We start from the raw sequence: 15953 nt of genomic DNA on the forward strand, positions 1-15953 counted from the left end.
ACCAGAACTAGGGGAGACCTCATTGCCCCTCAAGAAGGCCCCCTGCAAGTTGTGTGCCACTTTTGCTATTTATCTCATGGGGTCATTGCTACTAGGACAGGAGGTCTTAGAGCTGCAAAAGGAAGTCTTACTTGGGAATGTGTGGAGAGGTTTCTGCCCACTTCTGACAGGCCTTGCCAGACTTCGTGGTGGATACAGTCCCCCTGTAGGTCCTTCCGTTCCCGGTCCTGCACTCTAAAAGATACACTGAAAGAGGAACATACAGCTTGGTTATATGATATTTATTTTACATTTTCGGGGTCACCCACAGGGTGTGCTGGAGATGATTTCCTAAGGTTACATTTATGCTCAGTGCTGAGAGCCATTTACATCCCCACCCCATGTTCTTTAGGATAAACAGAAGGAGGGAACTCCAAGTGGCGGGGGGGAAGGAAGGAAGGAAGGGAGGAAGGAAGGAAGGAAGGAAGGAAGGAAGGAAGGAAGGAAGGAAGGAAGGAAGGAAGGAAGGAAGGAAGGAAGGAAGGAAGGAAGGAAGGAAGGAAGGAAGGAAGGAGATAGATGTGGCAGCCTCTAGTCTCTCGAAGGAAGGAAGGAAGGAAGGAAGGAAGGAAGGAAGGAAGGAAGGAAGGAAGGAAGGAAGGAAGGAAGGAAGGAAGGAAGGAAGGAAGGAGGGAGGGAGATAGACGTGGCAGCATCTAGTCTCTCCCATCAAAATGCCTGGGCCAAGCAGGATGGGCACATGCCCTGCGACCCAAGATTGGGCTACAGAGCTGAGGGGGAAGAGGGAGGAAGGAGCCAGGACAAGTGGCGGGTGACAGGCTCTGAATAGTTGTGGAATGTGCTTGCATCCACATGGGTCTATGGATCAGCAACATCTCAACCAGAGGCCCTATCTAATCACTATGAATGGCCATTTTTGTTTTGTTCATTTGGAGGATCACATCCAGTGGTGCTTAGGGTTTACTTCTAGCTCAAGGAGGGGTGTCAGATATCAAATCCAGGTCAGCCACATACAAGGCAAGAGCCCCCACTCAAATCTCTCCAGAGCCACTAATGAACATTTTAACTTAATAAAATAAAATCATGGGTCTACAGTAGAAGGCTTACCAGAAGGTGGGAGGGAAGGAGAGCAGTTAAGGCAGAGAAGGGACCACTATGAAATGATAATTGGAAATGATCACTCTGAGCAAGAACTGGGGGTTGAAATGAGATAAAGTGATATGCATGATATCCCTTCAATAACAGTATTGCAAACCACAGTATCTAAAAGTAAAGATATATATATATATACATATATATATATATAGAGAGAGAGAGAGAGAGAGAGAGAGAGAGAGAGAGAGAGAGAGAGAGAGAGAAAATGTCTGCCTTAGGGGCAGACTATAGGAGGAAAATTGGGGACACTGGTGGCAGAAAACGTGCCCTGGTGAAGGGTGTTGGTCAGTGTATGACTAAAAAATCAACATGAACAACTTTGTAATTGTGTATTGTTTTGTTTTTTGGGGCCACACCCAATGACACTCAGGGATTACTCCTGGCTATGCACTCAGAAATCTCTCCTGGCTTGGGGGACCATATGGGATGCCAGGGGATCAAACCACGTGTGGTCTTAGGCTAGCACCGGCAAGGCAGATGCCTTACTGCTCCATGCCACTGCTCTGGCCCCAGGTAATTCTTTTTAAAGAAAAATTTAATCAGTTGTATTCCAGATGAGATTTTAGGCAAACAGGCTACAGGCTTTTCTCGGGCAAATAGACACCATGGTTCTGTATTTTTACCTTTGACACTGGCATGACTAACTGTTCTCAGGGTTAGAGAGAGGGGGAGCTGCCACCTCCTGTGCACACCAAGTCTCTCTTCACCAGTTCACCAAGTCCAAAGTTAGCCAGGCACATTGCCTGGTACCTACCTGGGCATGGGAAGCCAGGAGCTACTTCTACCAGGCCCACCCATCTCCCTTTCCACTGGGTGGGCAATGAGTTACCAGTTTGTTTGGGGTCAAAATATCTTATAAAGCTTTAGTTTTAGATTATCCTAAAGTTGAGAGTTTGAAAAGGTGAAGAGTGAAAAAAAAATTGAGCTTTTAGCTTTTACTAATTTGACTGTTTTGGTGTTGTTGTTTTGGTTTTGGGGCCGCACTAGCAGTGCTCAGGTTATTCCTGGCTCTGCATTTAGAAATCACTCCTGGCGGGCTGGAGGGACCATATGGGATAATTGGGACGAAACTCCATATCAACCATGTAAAAGGCAAGCACACTACCCACTGTGCTGTCACTCTAGCACCTAATTTGACTGTTTTTAAGGACAGTATTTATAGGTTTGGGAATGCAGATTAGCAGAAGAAAAACCGGGTTCCATCCTTATACCACAAATACACCAGTAAATGAATTACCTGCAAAAACCCACTGTGATCAATGCCTTCACAGTGGCATGGTGAATTTGAAGAGAATCATAAAGCTAGAAAAGTATTCGAGTGTCAGAAAGACTGTCCAATATCTATAGGCAATTTTCTATTCTGAGGAGGAAACAGGTTTGGAAAAATGAGACACAAGAGCATATACTATTAAAGAAGAGCTACAGATGACTCCCTTGGGGGATTTCAGCTTCAGAGAAAGATCTTGCTTCATACTCAAAGGTGCCCCTACAAACCTGGATATGCAAATGACAGTGTCACAAACCAATGGTTTATCAGAGGGTCTTCTATGATGCCCTATTCTTAGCCAATGTTTTCTATTAAATTCATTGACCATTGGGGGAAAAGTATTTCTAACACAACTAAAGCAAATTAATCCTTCTCACCCAACTGGAATGAATGCAATTCTCTTCTCCAAGATAGTTGAGACTAGCAGACATATCACTTTTCTTTAAAGCGAGCTTCCAAAGGGCCAGAGAGATGGCATCAAGGGTTACCCTCTTGCTTTGCATGTGGGAATTCTGGATTTAATCCTCAGCACTACTCCATAGTCCCTGGAGCATTGCTGGGAGTAAGCCTCAAGCACAGAGCTAAAAGTAAGCCCTGAGCACCACTGACTGTGGCCCCCAAATAAAGAATTTTAATTGGTGTAGCCTTAAGGTACTTTGGGGGTTCAGGAGAAAGCAGAGATCTTTTCAAAGAAATGGAGATTTATAGGGGTCTCTGTAAAATCACAGAGACACACAGTGCTATATGTCCAACCCCAGGTGAATGAGTCTAAATCAGGGTCGTGCATGAAATAGTCCAAACCAGGCTGAGGGTAAAACCCCTGTAATCTGGCAGTCTTCTTCCTTGTATGGAGAACAAGCTGCCTGCCAGAACTGCTGTTTTTATTGAGTATAAAGACCAACCCTCTGGGGCAGTAAGGACAGTTTAAGAACAGACAGCTCAGTCCCACACAGTTTACGAGTAAGATAATCATTGTTCTGGGGTAAATTCAAGTTGTAAACAAACATACAAAAGAACCAGGGATGATCTTTGTTGTAGGTAAAATAAAGTTAACCTAACAGGTCTCAAACAGAGATAAGCAGATGCTAGACACAGAGCTTTTTTTCAGTACTAGAATCTTCTCTTGTGTGCTGCACAGGGAAGGGACCAATCTGGCCTGGAATCATACAAACACACACACACACACACACACACACACACACGAGCAGATGCTGGTCACAGAGCTTTTTTTCAGTACTAGAATCTTCTCTCGTGTGCTGCACAGGGAAGGGACCAATCTGGCCTGGAACCACACACACACACACACACACACACACACACACACACACACACACACACAACACACATATCCAGGCAGTTTTAGGCAGGATCAATATTCCACTGGGAAGATTGGAAATGACATTTGACTCCCCCACTTTTGTTTAGATGTACCCTCCCCAGTATGTTTGAACCTTGCTCCTTACCATCACCTGGAAAACAAGCGCCTCTTCACTGATTCAGACTGAGCCCATGGGACACCCCCATTTTCCTTCTGGTTAACAATTTACAAATGTTTAAATGTTAGCATTTTCAGAGAGAATCCACTGGCAGGGGGTTAGGCAATCCAATCTATCTCCACCTTCCATCACTGTGTGTAAGATCAAATGATCAACATGTGTTTCAGGAATTGTCTGCACTTTAATCTCAAGAGGTAAAGGTAAAGAGAGGAAAAGAGTATTTGTATCAGGGACAGAAAGGGACAAGACAAACCTTAGTTCATTTGATAGCAAGGACCCTAAAATAAGAAATTCTTTGAAAATCTTAGAATCTGTGTGCATGTGAAGATGCCACCTCATCATGAAGAATGAATGAAATAAGTATTTCTTAATACTAACAGCTATGATTGAGACTATGTGGAAAAAAATTTGCTTTAAGTTTGGGGGCCACATTTTGCTATGCTCACAGTGGGGCTTAGGGAACAATATGCTTGATATGGGATCAAGCCAGGCTCAGTTGTATGAAAATAAGTCCCTAACCGCTGTAACAACTCTCTGGTCCAGTTTAGTTGTTAGAGGAACAAATGAATGAGAACAAAGTACAGGAAGGAGCTTGAAAGTTGTGATGCATCATTGAAAGTCTTATGCAGACATGGCACAACAACTCAAGAAGATTCCCAGGAATTCACTATCCTCCTTCATAGCAGGGCAAATGCTCGAAGAAAACTCTGGAAAATGAAGAGCACTACTTATCTATTTTTGAATAGCTATGTTTTAGATTTGGAAAGAGAGACTAAGATACCCACAAACTGAGAGATTTGAGAGTAAAATTATGGCCCTTTTCTCCATCAATGATTAATGAGCATTTAAGTATCTCATGGGTACAAAGACCTGGATAAGAGACCTGGGTCTCCCTGCAGAGCAAGAAACCTCAATCATGAGATCTAAAGGAACTTTAAAAATTTGAGTATCTTCTTTCAGGGTCATAGAATAGAAGCATTTTTGTCAAGTAAATCCCTTGGGACTGGAGAAATAGAGTTTCACCTTGTACACACTAACCTAGGTTCAGTCCCTTGCAACTCATATGGTCCCTGAGATCCTCCAGGCTGGATCCCTGAGTGCAGAGCAAGGAATAAGCCCTGAACACCACCAGATATAGCCCCACTCCAAAATAATGATAGTAATAATATAAATAATAATTGTAACTGAAGTAAAACAAAACCCTTTATTTTTATGATAGAAATTTAGTGATCCTCTCTGACAGACCAGCACACGATGCTCTGCTTCCAGTGCAGGGAACCATGTCTCCTCCAACATGGCCATCCGAAGCAGAAGGGAGGAAAGAGGAGGAGGAGGCAGGAAATGGGATGTGGACTCACCTTTCTTCTCGAACAGAATCACATCAGTCATGCGGGCCACACCTGCTGTCTTGCTGTTCTCATCCATGATCACACACTGTTGCTCTTTGCTGTGGAACTGGAAGGATCTGAGGAGAGGACCAGAGGCAGTTGCTATTCTGGGCTCAGGAAGCAGACCTCACCCCACATCACTGTCTCCAGGGGTAGAGTAGCTTGAGTGGGCCCAGATGGCAGGGCCAGGGAAGAATAAAGAAGATTCAGGCTGTAATGATAGTACAGCAGGTAGAGTGTTTGCTTTGCAAGCAGCCAACCTGGGTTCAATCCCCAGCATCCCATATGGTCCCCTGAACCTGCCAGTGATTCCTGAGTGCAGAGCCAGGAATAACTCCTGAGTGGTGCTGAGTGTGACCCAAATCCCCCCTCCAAATAAAAGAATCAAGAAGGTTCTAGAAATGAGGACCTCTGGCTGATTACCCTCTTCCCTGTACCTGATCCTTTCTCCCTTCATGGTTTCTTTTTCAATTACTCTGCTCTTTTTGAGTGTTTGGGTTTTTGTTGTTGTTGTTGTCGTTGTCGTTGTCGTTGTCGTTGTTTTTTTTTTGTTTTTTTGTTTTTGTTTTTGTTTTTTGGTTTTTGGGTCACAACCGGCACCGTTCAGGGGTTACTCCTGGCTCTATGCTCAGAAATCGCCCCTGGCAGGCACAGGGGACCATATGGGATGCTGGGATTCGAACTACCGTCCTTTTGCATGAAAGGCAAACGCCTTACCTCCATGCTATCTCTCCGGCTCCTGAGTGTTTGTTTTTTGGGGACTACACCTGACTATGCTCAGGGCTTACTCCTGGATCTGTACTCAAAAATTGCTCCTGACAGTGGTCAGGGGACCATATGGGATGCCAGGGATCAAGTTTTGGTGAGGCACATACAAGGTAAGCACCCTTCCTGCTATACTATCATTCCTACCCCAACTCTGCTCTCTTTTAACATAAGGTAGAGCCAGAAGATGAACATTGATGGCTTATTCCAAACTATTTCAAGTGGTGCCTGTCTTGACTTCCTCACTTGGGACATGTCACCTTGAAGCGGCCTCTACAGATTCCCTGCCCTCCTCCTCACAACACCCTTCCCAGCAGGTGCATGTCCCTTGACACAGTTTTTGTGTCCCTTGATGAGGCCTCACAGGCCACCCTTCTCACACTCCCATGCCTGTCCAAATGCTCCAAGCATGCAGGATCTCTTCTCACCTATTTTCCAGATTTTTCTCATGCACAAACCATCTTCTTTAGCCAATCCAACCCACTCAGTGTCTCTCTCACAGGCTCCTGGTCATGGACCCAGAATGCTCCTGCCATATTGGTTTCCATTTTGGTTCGATGATGCTCAGACCCATTGAACAACTGCCCAGTTCCCACTCTGCCAACAACTCAAATTGGCTTCACCCAACCAACTCTTCTCTCCTCCCTGTCTTGATAGGGGAAGCATTAGTGATAGCCTTGGCTATCACCCTGGCTTCCTGTTGAAAAGATTCTTGGACATCACATCCAGTGTCTGTGACCACAGCAGAAACACAACCAGACAAACTCTGTCTCTTGTGCAGTTTCTCCCCTGGATCTGTTAATGACCCAGCTCACACCCTGGATCTCTGACCTAGACATCTTCGCTTCATCGGGTCTCAGACCCATGATCCCTTGCATATATTTACCCATGATGATACAAATGAAAATGCAGAACACTGGGGCCAGAGAGATAGCATGGAGGGTAAGGCGTCTGCCTTTCACGCAGAAGATCATTGGTTCAAATCCCGGCGTCCCATATGGTCCCCTGAGCATGCCAGGAGCGATTTCTGAGCATAAAGCCAAGAGTAACCCCTGAGCAATGCCAGTTGTGACCCCCCCCCCAAAAAAAATTGCAGAACATTTTCGATGTGAGGATGTCAGATCTGAAAATAAATCATTTGTGGGACTTTTCTTAAGAATTACTAATCAGCAGGAATGAGAAATGATTAGAAGACTTTCAGATGCAGGAACAGTACTGGTTCAGAAACCCAGGACAGGAGTGATTGTACAGTGGGAAGGACACTTGCTTTGCACATAACTAACAGGGTTTGATCCTGGTATCCTATATGGTCTCTCGAGCCTTCTAGGAGAGGCTCCTGAATGCAGAGCCAGGAGTAATCCCTAAGCACTGCTGGGTGTGACCCAAAAACAAAACAAAACAAAACAACAACAAACAGAAATGTAAGACCCAACAACTTTTCTTTCTTCAAAAATCCCATGCAGTGCCAGGATTCATAACTGGGCTTCCCATGCACATAGCGTACTCTCAGTGCCTTTTTCTTCTGGAATCTGACTTTTGTCAGTAAAGCCAAGAACAAACCCTTTGTTACCAACATACTCATCTCTAAAAGTCAAGGAGTGAGCAGCATGGGGCAAATTCAGTACCTGCAGGTAAAGTCCGCCTCCTCACACTTGGAGGCACAGTCCTCAATGCTATTGGCCTCCCGCAACTCTTTTCTATGACTGAACAGCGAGGCCCCCTGGGTGCTCACGTAGTCCTCCAGGGAGGCTCCGTGGCCTGCAAATGAAGACAAACAAGGTGCAGTTGGAAAAAAACAATTTGCTTTACAGTGGAAGGGAGCACTAGCCAGTGAGAGGCTCAGCAGCAGCCAGAGTAAGTGATGTCTTGGTTGTCAGTAGAATGAGGAACTTGGAGTAAAAATGTGGCATCAGGAAAGCAGTAGCATGAATTGAGCATGCAATACACAAAGACCACCAGAACTGAGGGAGGGACAGAGGGCAAACCACAGCTCTGAGTTACTTCAATGAAACACATTAAGACCATTGGGATCAACTCATTGAAATCAGTTGGTTTTTTTTTTTTTTTTTTTTTTTTTTTTTTTTTTTTTTTTGGTTTTTGGTTTTTGGGTCACACCCGGCACCACTCAGGGATTACTCCTGGCTCAATGCTCAGAAATTGCTCCTGGCAAGCTCAAGGGACCACATAGGATGCCGGGATTTGAACCACTGACCTTTTGCCTGAAAGGCAAACACCTTACCTCCTTGCTATCTCTCTGGCCCCAATCAGTTAGTTCTTAAAGGCAATAAGCTCATCGGTGGTTATTGACCCCAACGTGGCATGGATGGTTCAGCCCCAGAAATATAGAGAATTTTAGCTGATCTCCAAGTGTATTGTCCTTGGTGTGGGGAGAGGGTGGGTGATCCTGTCACTTTCTCAGGTGGAAGAAGCACAGGCTGAAGATCCCCCCTCCAACCCCTAGCACAGGTCATACTTGCACTTAATCTCCCCCACAACACAAGGGTGCGTTCTGAAGGGCTGAAAAGCAAGGCCCACCAGGACACATGATGGGGACTGACCCACTGGTGAGGTGATGACAGTCCTAACACATGATTGTGACCTGGAAAATACAAGTCCTGACTTATCAGTGAGATGCCATCTAAGACCAAACACTGGGGTGCAGGTGATCTGTGCCTTATTGCTGTGGAGATACTGAGGGACCTGGCCTTGCTCCACCTGGGGATCACAGGAGTGTTTCCTGCCCAAGGTCCCTGATCTTGCTCAGGCAGGTCTGCATCAAGTCTGCCATGTGGGTCTCCGCCCTTTGGTAGGGGACACTATTGATTATTCCGGGGCAAGAGGCCCACAGAGGTTAAGGAAAGATACCCAACGTTTACCTAAAAGAGGTTAGGCAATGTGGAGACCTTGACCACAGGGAGTGAGTGTGGGGGCAGGGGCAGGGGAAGAAAATTCTGGGAAAGGCTTTAGGCACAGCCCCAGTTACAGGCCTTTCCTGAAGTGGCTGGGAACAGAGCATACAGAGGAAACACACAGTGACAGAATTGTTGAAAGAGCAGACACTCCAGGGCACAGTTGGAAGTTAGGGCCAAGCACCTAGCAGAAAGCTCTATAACCCCTTTCTCAGCAGAATCAGCCCCTCTTGTGCCATGTGCAGGGCACAGTCATATCAAACTATCTCCCCCACAAATTCCAACACCCCCTGACAGTTCTGTCCTCCTGGCTTTCTGAACAGCAAAGTGAGCTAGTGTACTTTTTGAACATACAGAAAAGATCTAAAGGTACCTGATGCTGTGCCCAAAGAAGAGGGAGAAACAGACACAGAGGTTCAGAGCCGAGTCTCCAAATGCCCGATCTCCAGACTGAAGCTCACATTTCCAAGAACTGGTTCTGCACTGGTTCTGCTGATGTGGTTTCAGATTTACACATAGGCACTTAGCAGACTGAGTCCTGGGCAGGCTCTAATGTAACTGTCGGAGTGGTCCCTGGTCTCCCAGCACCAATATTCCCATTGACATTTTCAGTTGAAGCAGGGACTCTCAGAGAGACTGATGATGGCTTACCTATTGCCCAATAACTCTTGAACATGCATATCTCTTCAGTGTGTTTGAATGCTAGCTCACACATTTGGGCATTTACTGTCAATGCCACTGTGTTTTATTGGATAACTCTGTGTGCCTGCCCACGTAGTTGAGTGTTAAAGACTGATTGCACCCAACTACAAACATGTTTGTAATTGGTGTTTAAATAAAGATATTATTTTAAAAAAAAAGACTGGGTGACTGGGTGGGCTGTGACCTACTGAATATTTGTTCCCTCTCCCTGAGTTCAGCTGTAAGAGTTATTTCTTTCTCCTATACAATGCATCATTCAGGAAAGATGCAGGGAGAGAGTTAATGCCTTCTCACTCAGAGTTCACCAAAGACTTCCTCTCTGCCTGCTTCTCTGAAACCAGATACTAATCCTGAGTGAGCTAAGTGTGGGAGCTTTTGGGAGCAATTCCTGCTTCCAAGGGTCACACACAGCAACCATTCTCCCTCTGGCCAGCTCAAACCTCTTTATGAGCCACAACCATCACTGTGTTTCCTTGAAGTTTCTTAGAATGGCTCACCTAAACTCACAGTTGACTCTAAAAGACAACATTTTGTCACTTTTTTCCTGACATTTCATAAGTTGAATATCAAATATCCATGTATCTGAAGAGCTCTAACCTGATGCTGTGGTCCCATTTCTATGATCTCCCAGAATCAAGTGGAGAGGCCCAGATGGAATGGCCAGGGGCTGGACACAGCTAGTCTGAAAGAGCCAAAGGTGACAGCTAAAGGCATGGAGTTTCTTGGGAGGATAAGAGAATGTCCAAAATATCAAGGCATGGCCAGAAAGACAGCATAGCAGTAGGGCGTTTGCCTTGAATGCAGCCAACCCAATTCCAGGCATCCCATATGGTCCCCTAATCCTGCCAGAGACGATTTCTGAATGCAGATCTAGGAGTGACCCCTGAGCGCCACAGGGTGTGACAAAAAAAAATATGGCAGTGGGCATGCAGTCTTAGAAGACAGGAAACTGCTAGATGGTGTGATTTGGGTGAATCTAGAATTCTAGAATATTTGAGTTCTTCCCATACCAAAGAACCCCAAGTGCCTCCTTAAACTATTTTCAAGAGGAGGAAGAAAACAAAGTGAACAAGGGAGGAAATTTGATTCTTTCTGGGAAAGTTTATCCAGGTTTTTGATTTCTTGGAACTGGCAGTGTGCTCAAGAATCTAATTTTCCAAAATTTGAAGTGCATGATCTACTTGATGGAAGTCAACTCCTGCTTTATTCCAGCAGTTAAATATGAGGTTAAAGAAAGGACACGCGTTTTATTATGTACAATGCATGCAACTTCTTTCTATAGCAACAGAGAATTCTTGTGAATGACTCTGGATGTCCAACAGGAGCCTAGCAGGCTGAGAACCCTCAATTCGTAGGTGTGAAAAACTTTGAAGAGCCCAGAAATGGGGGTGAGGTCAGGGAGAAGTCACTGGAGCTCCAGCTTTTATTTAAATGTCACCTGTAGGTGCAGGGCAGATAGTATAGCAGGGAAGACACTTGCCTTGCACACAGAAAACTGGGGTTTGATGCCCAACACCCTAAATGATCTCCCAAGCACTGTCAGGAGTAATTCCTGAGTATATAGATAGAAGTAACCCCTGAGCATCATGGTTTGAGCCCAAACTGCCCCCCTTTCAAAATTTTTTTCTAAATTAAAAAGGTCACTTTTTTTTACTTTTACATTTCTGTCCGCTGTTCCCAGGAAGCCAAGCCTGTTTCTTGAAGAATTTCTCAATTTTTGATTTGGCACTAGTAATTCCCAACTATCAATTCAAGCGACTGCACAGCCAAATCCTCCCTGGAGTGTTCAAACGGGTTTCTGGGGAGTGCCCAGAAACAATGTCCGGGAACCGTCTTTTGTTCTTACCTAACTTCATGAAAAAGAGCAGCAGGAAGACCACATCCTGAAGTGCCATGGTGGGACTAGCTGGCCGGGTCCAGACAGCAGAGGGTCCCAGTCCCCAAATGTGAAGGACTCACAGAGGAATGGAGACACCCACAAACAGGACAGTCGACTGTAGTTAATTATTGTCCTGGTGCCACGGCCACAGCACTAGGAGGGATCAAACATTACCTGTGCCCAGGCTTACAAAACGTGGAGAGCTTTCTAGGCCAGGATGCCAGGAAAGGCTGGGCAGTAGCGGGCAGTCCCCGCCCAGGGCTGCCCCGGGCTACCTGTTCTCCTCCAGCTCCTCTCATGGCCTCCGGCCTCACTCAGGCTTCTTTTTTTTTTTTTTTTTTTCTCAGCCCATATTTTTTGGGGGATGGAATAAAGCACCACTATTGCATTGTAAATCAAGAACCTTTCTGCTTACAGAATCTCTGCTAAATGGTACATAGAGCTAGGAGTAAACCCAGTGAGTATGGACCCCCCCCCAAATAATAATGATACAATAAAATATTTTAATGGTTTCTATATGCCTTGTATTTTCTACATACTATATAGAAGTTTGTCTTCCAAAGCTTAAACAACAGTGGATTTCAGAAAGGGGAAGGATGGTATAGTGCAGTTTACCCAGAGCAGAAAAGGGTCTGATAAAGCAGAAAGGGCCAGAGGCCCCTTGGTATCTGGAACGAGAGAGATCCTTGCATAGGTCAATATACCCAGAAGGATTATTTCTTCCTAACAACATTCCTAAACCCATCACAAGTCTGAAATATCCATGGGAGATTTTATTCCCAGGAAGAAAAACAACTAGACTTTTACAAGTAATTAAGGACTAAGGAAACAGGATTAAGGAAACACCATTTACAAAGCTGGATCAGATCTTGAGCTCTTGCTTAGAAAGTACTCCTTGGGGAATCTGAGCAATAGCACAGCAGGAAGGGTGTTTGTCTTGCATGCAGCCTACCTGGGGTTGATCCCCAGCATCCCATGTGCCTGAGCCTGAGCCTGCCAGGAGTAATTTCTGAGCACAGAGCCAAATGTAATCTCTGAGTACTACCTGGTGTGGCCTTTGGGGGGCGACCTCCCAAACAGCACTCAGGATGCACAGGGCCATAGGTCAATAGGTCATAGGTCATAGGTCAATCCCAGTGATTCCACGTGCTAAGGTTCCTGACTGAGGGTGTGGTGCTGTGGGTTTCTGCATTGTTGGGGACCATCTGGGCCAGCAGAGCACCAGAGCACCAGAGCTCAGGCCAACTGAACCTTGATGTTGTCGCAACTGTTGGGGCTCAGGTGCCACAAGTCCCCTGTGTCATCCAAGAACAAAAGTATCAGAGCAAGACCCCAGTTTAATCTCACAGACAAAGAATCCTCACAATGCATTTATGGCTTCGGGAAATACATAGGATCATAGGCACTGACTAGAGTTTGCTAGCTAGTGTTTATGATAAGGAATTAGTTGATCAAAACTGTCCTGTTCATAACAAGAACAAAAGGTTGCTGGTGGTCACCTGGAACTAAAAGTCCCCACCCTTCATTCCCACAGAGCACCAGGGAAAATTTTTTTTAAATGAAGGAATTAAGTCACACCAACAGATGGGGTCAGGAGCCCAGAAAAGTCCTCAAGACCATCAGAATTTTCTACAGTTCCTGAGGATGAAGTTAGAGCAATAGTCCTCTCAATGTTTACTGAGTTGAAGAAATCACTGGAAGAGAGATGCAATAAACCCAAAGAAAGGTTGGTGGAAAAGGAGAATACTCATTCCAACAGATATGAAGGAGAAGAATCTAGTACAGACTCAATGGCCGAATGGAAGAAGCAGAAACATGAAATCACTGATCTGGAAGGCAAGACACATGCTGTCCTCATTAAAGAAGAGGTAATAAAAAAGAGATTTTAAAATAGTGAAGAAGCTGAAGAGCTAGTAGAATGGTTATGGAATTTGCCTTACACACACTAACCTGGGTTCAATTTCCAGCACCCCTTGTGGTCCCCCTGAGCACTTCCTGAGTGCAGAGACTGAATTAATCCCTGGAAACTGCCTTTTGTGGCCCCAAAACAAAAAAAAAATTAATAAAATAAAATAATAGAAAAATTTGGGGCCGGGCAGTGGCGCTAAAGTTAAGGTGCCTGCCTTGCCTGTGCTAGCCTTGGACGGACCGCGGTTCGATCCCCCGGTGTCCCATACGGTCCCCCAAGCCAGGAGCAACTTCTGAGCACATAGCCAGGAGTAACCCCTGAGCATCACAGGGTGTGGCCCAAAAACCAAAAAAAAAAAATTTGAGATAGTTAATGGGCAATTGGAAGAGAAACAACATTCAAATCTCCAAATAGAAGGAGAGGAAATAGAGAAAATGGAAAAATAGCTGGTGGAAGAGGAAATAACAGAAACTTTCTCCATTCTGAAGAGGGATGTTTGTGCACTGATCCAGGAAAGCAAATAAGAGAAACCCAGACAGAACAACATCATATAATTAATTAGTAATTAGTGGAACAAACTAGAGAGTCCTTAAGAATGCAAAGATGGTTTAACATATGCAAGTTAATCAATATACTACACCATATCAATGAAAGAAACACAAAAATCATATGATCATATCAATAGATACTAGAATGCATTTGACAATGTTCAGCAGCACCAATTTAAGATTAAAGCTCTCAACAAGATGGGAATTAAAGGAACTTTCCTCAATATTGCCAAAAACCATTTATCACAAACTTATTGCAAACATTATACTCAATGGGAAAAAAATAAAAGCCTCTCCTCTAAGATCTGCACAAGGCAAGATTGTCCCCTCTTACCCCTTCTATTCAATTTAGTTCTGGAAGTACTTGCCATAGCAATTAGGCAATAAAAATATCTCAAGGGCATCCACATAGTAAAGGAAGATGTGAAGCTCTCACTGTTTACAGATGATATGATACTGTATTTAGAAAATCCTAAAGACTACACACACACACACACACACACACACATACACACACACACACACACAAAGCTTCTAGTGTTTGCTGCTTTCTTTGGCAGCACATATACTGAAATTGGAACAATACAGAGAAGATTAGCATAGCCCCTATGCAAGGATGACATGGAAATTCGTGAAGTGTTCCATATTTTAATGTCAATTATGTGATACATGTTCTTTAAATAAATTTAAATAAATAAACAAAGCTTCTAGAAACAATAGATTTGTAAAGTAAAGTGGCAGGCTACAGAGTTAATATACAAAAATCCATGGCTTTTATATAACCAAATAATGAAAGAGAAGAGATAGATATTTTTTTTTAAAAATCCCATTCACAATTGTACCTCAGAAAATCAAGTAACTCAGATTTAACTAAAAAGACAAAAGACCTAAATAAAGAAAACTACAAAACACTGCCTCAAGAAATAAAAGAGAGGGCCCAGAGAGATAGCACAGCGGTGCTTGCCTTGCAATGCAGCTGATCCAGGACCAAAGGTGGTTGGTTCGAATCCCGGTGTCCCATATGGTCCCCCGTGCCTGCCAGGGGCAATTTCTGAGCTCTTAGCCAAGAGTAATCCCTGAGCATCAAATGGGTGTGGCCCAAAAACAAAAACAAAAACAAAAACAAAAAAACAACTAAGAAATAAAAGAGAACACAAGAACATCAAAATATATACCCTACTTATGGATTGGAGGATTAAATCATTAAAATATCAATACTTCCTAAAACATTGTACATATTTAATGCAATCCCTATATGAATACCTATGACACTTTCAAAGAAATTTATCAGACACTCCTTAAATTCATGTGCAGAAATGGGCCGGAGAGATAGCATGGAGGTAAGGTATTTGCCTTGCATGCAGAAGGCAGGTGGTTCGAATCCCGGCATCCCATATGTTCCCCTGAGCCTTCTGTGGGTGATTTCTGAGCATAGAGCCAGGAGTATCCACTGAGCACTTCTGGGTGTGACCCAAAAACAAAAAATAATTTTTGTATGGAGAAATAAATGTCCATGAATTGTTAAAGCAATCCTTGGGGGAAAAGAGGGTGGGAGGCAACACTTTCCCCAATCTTAAACTGTACTATAAAGCAGTAGTCATTAAAACTATGAAATTGGAATAAAGACAGATCCTCAGATCAATGGAATAGATTGCATATTCAGAGATGGACCCACAGGTTTACTATCAATTAATTTTTGATAAAGGAGCAAAACAATACAAAGTGTAGCAAGAAAAGCTCCTTCAATAAGTAGTGCTGGAAAAATTGGTCAACTGCATGCAATAAAATGAACTCAAACTTCTCTTTAATGCCATGCATAAAGGTCAAATCAAATTGGACTAAAGTCCTTGATATCAGACCTAAATCTACAAGGTACATAGAGGAAAATATAGGCAGAACTCCACATGACGTTGGAGCTAAAGGCACCGTCAATAA

General features: G+C 44.1%; 2 protein-coding genes and 1 non-coding gene across 3 annotated transcripts in view; 1 reads left to right on the plus strand and 2 right to left on the minus strand.

Annotated features, from left to right (window-relative positions):
- The window catches only part of SLC22A3 (solute carrier family 22 member 3), a 662601-nt gene that overhangs the window by 385721 nt on the left and 260927 nt on the right, over nt 1-15953 (minus strand). The window lies entirely within an intron of this gene.
- On the minus strand, nt 128-11673 carry LOC125996505 (plasminogen-like). Its single transcript, XM_049765449.1, has 4 exons — nt 11529-11673; nt 7697-7829; nt 5277-5383; nt 128-246 (listed from the first exon to the last, which is right to left on the minus strand). Exons 1-4 carry the CDS (start codon nt 11575-11577, stop codon nt 128-130), a joined length of 408 nt encoding a protein of 135 aa, XP_049621406.1. The 5' UTR covers nt 11578-11673.
- Nucleotides 14563-14669, plus strand: LOC125996738 (U6 spliceosomal RNA). Its single transcript, XR_007491420.1, has one exon. It is a non-coding gene; the product is annotated as a U6 spliceosomal RNA (small nuclear RNA).

This window comes from Suncus etruscus, chromosome 18, assembly GCF_024139225.1.
Source record: "Suncus etruscus isolate mSunEtr1 chromosome 18, mSunEtr1.pri.cur, whole genome shotgun sequence".
Classification (NCBI taxonomy): Eukaryota; Metazoa; Chordata; class Mammalia; order Eulipotyphla; family Soricidae; genus Suncus; species Suncus etruscus.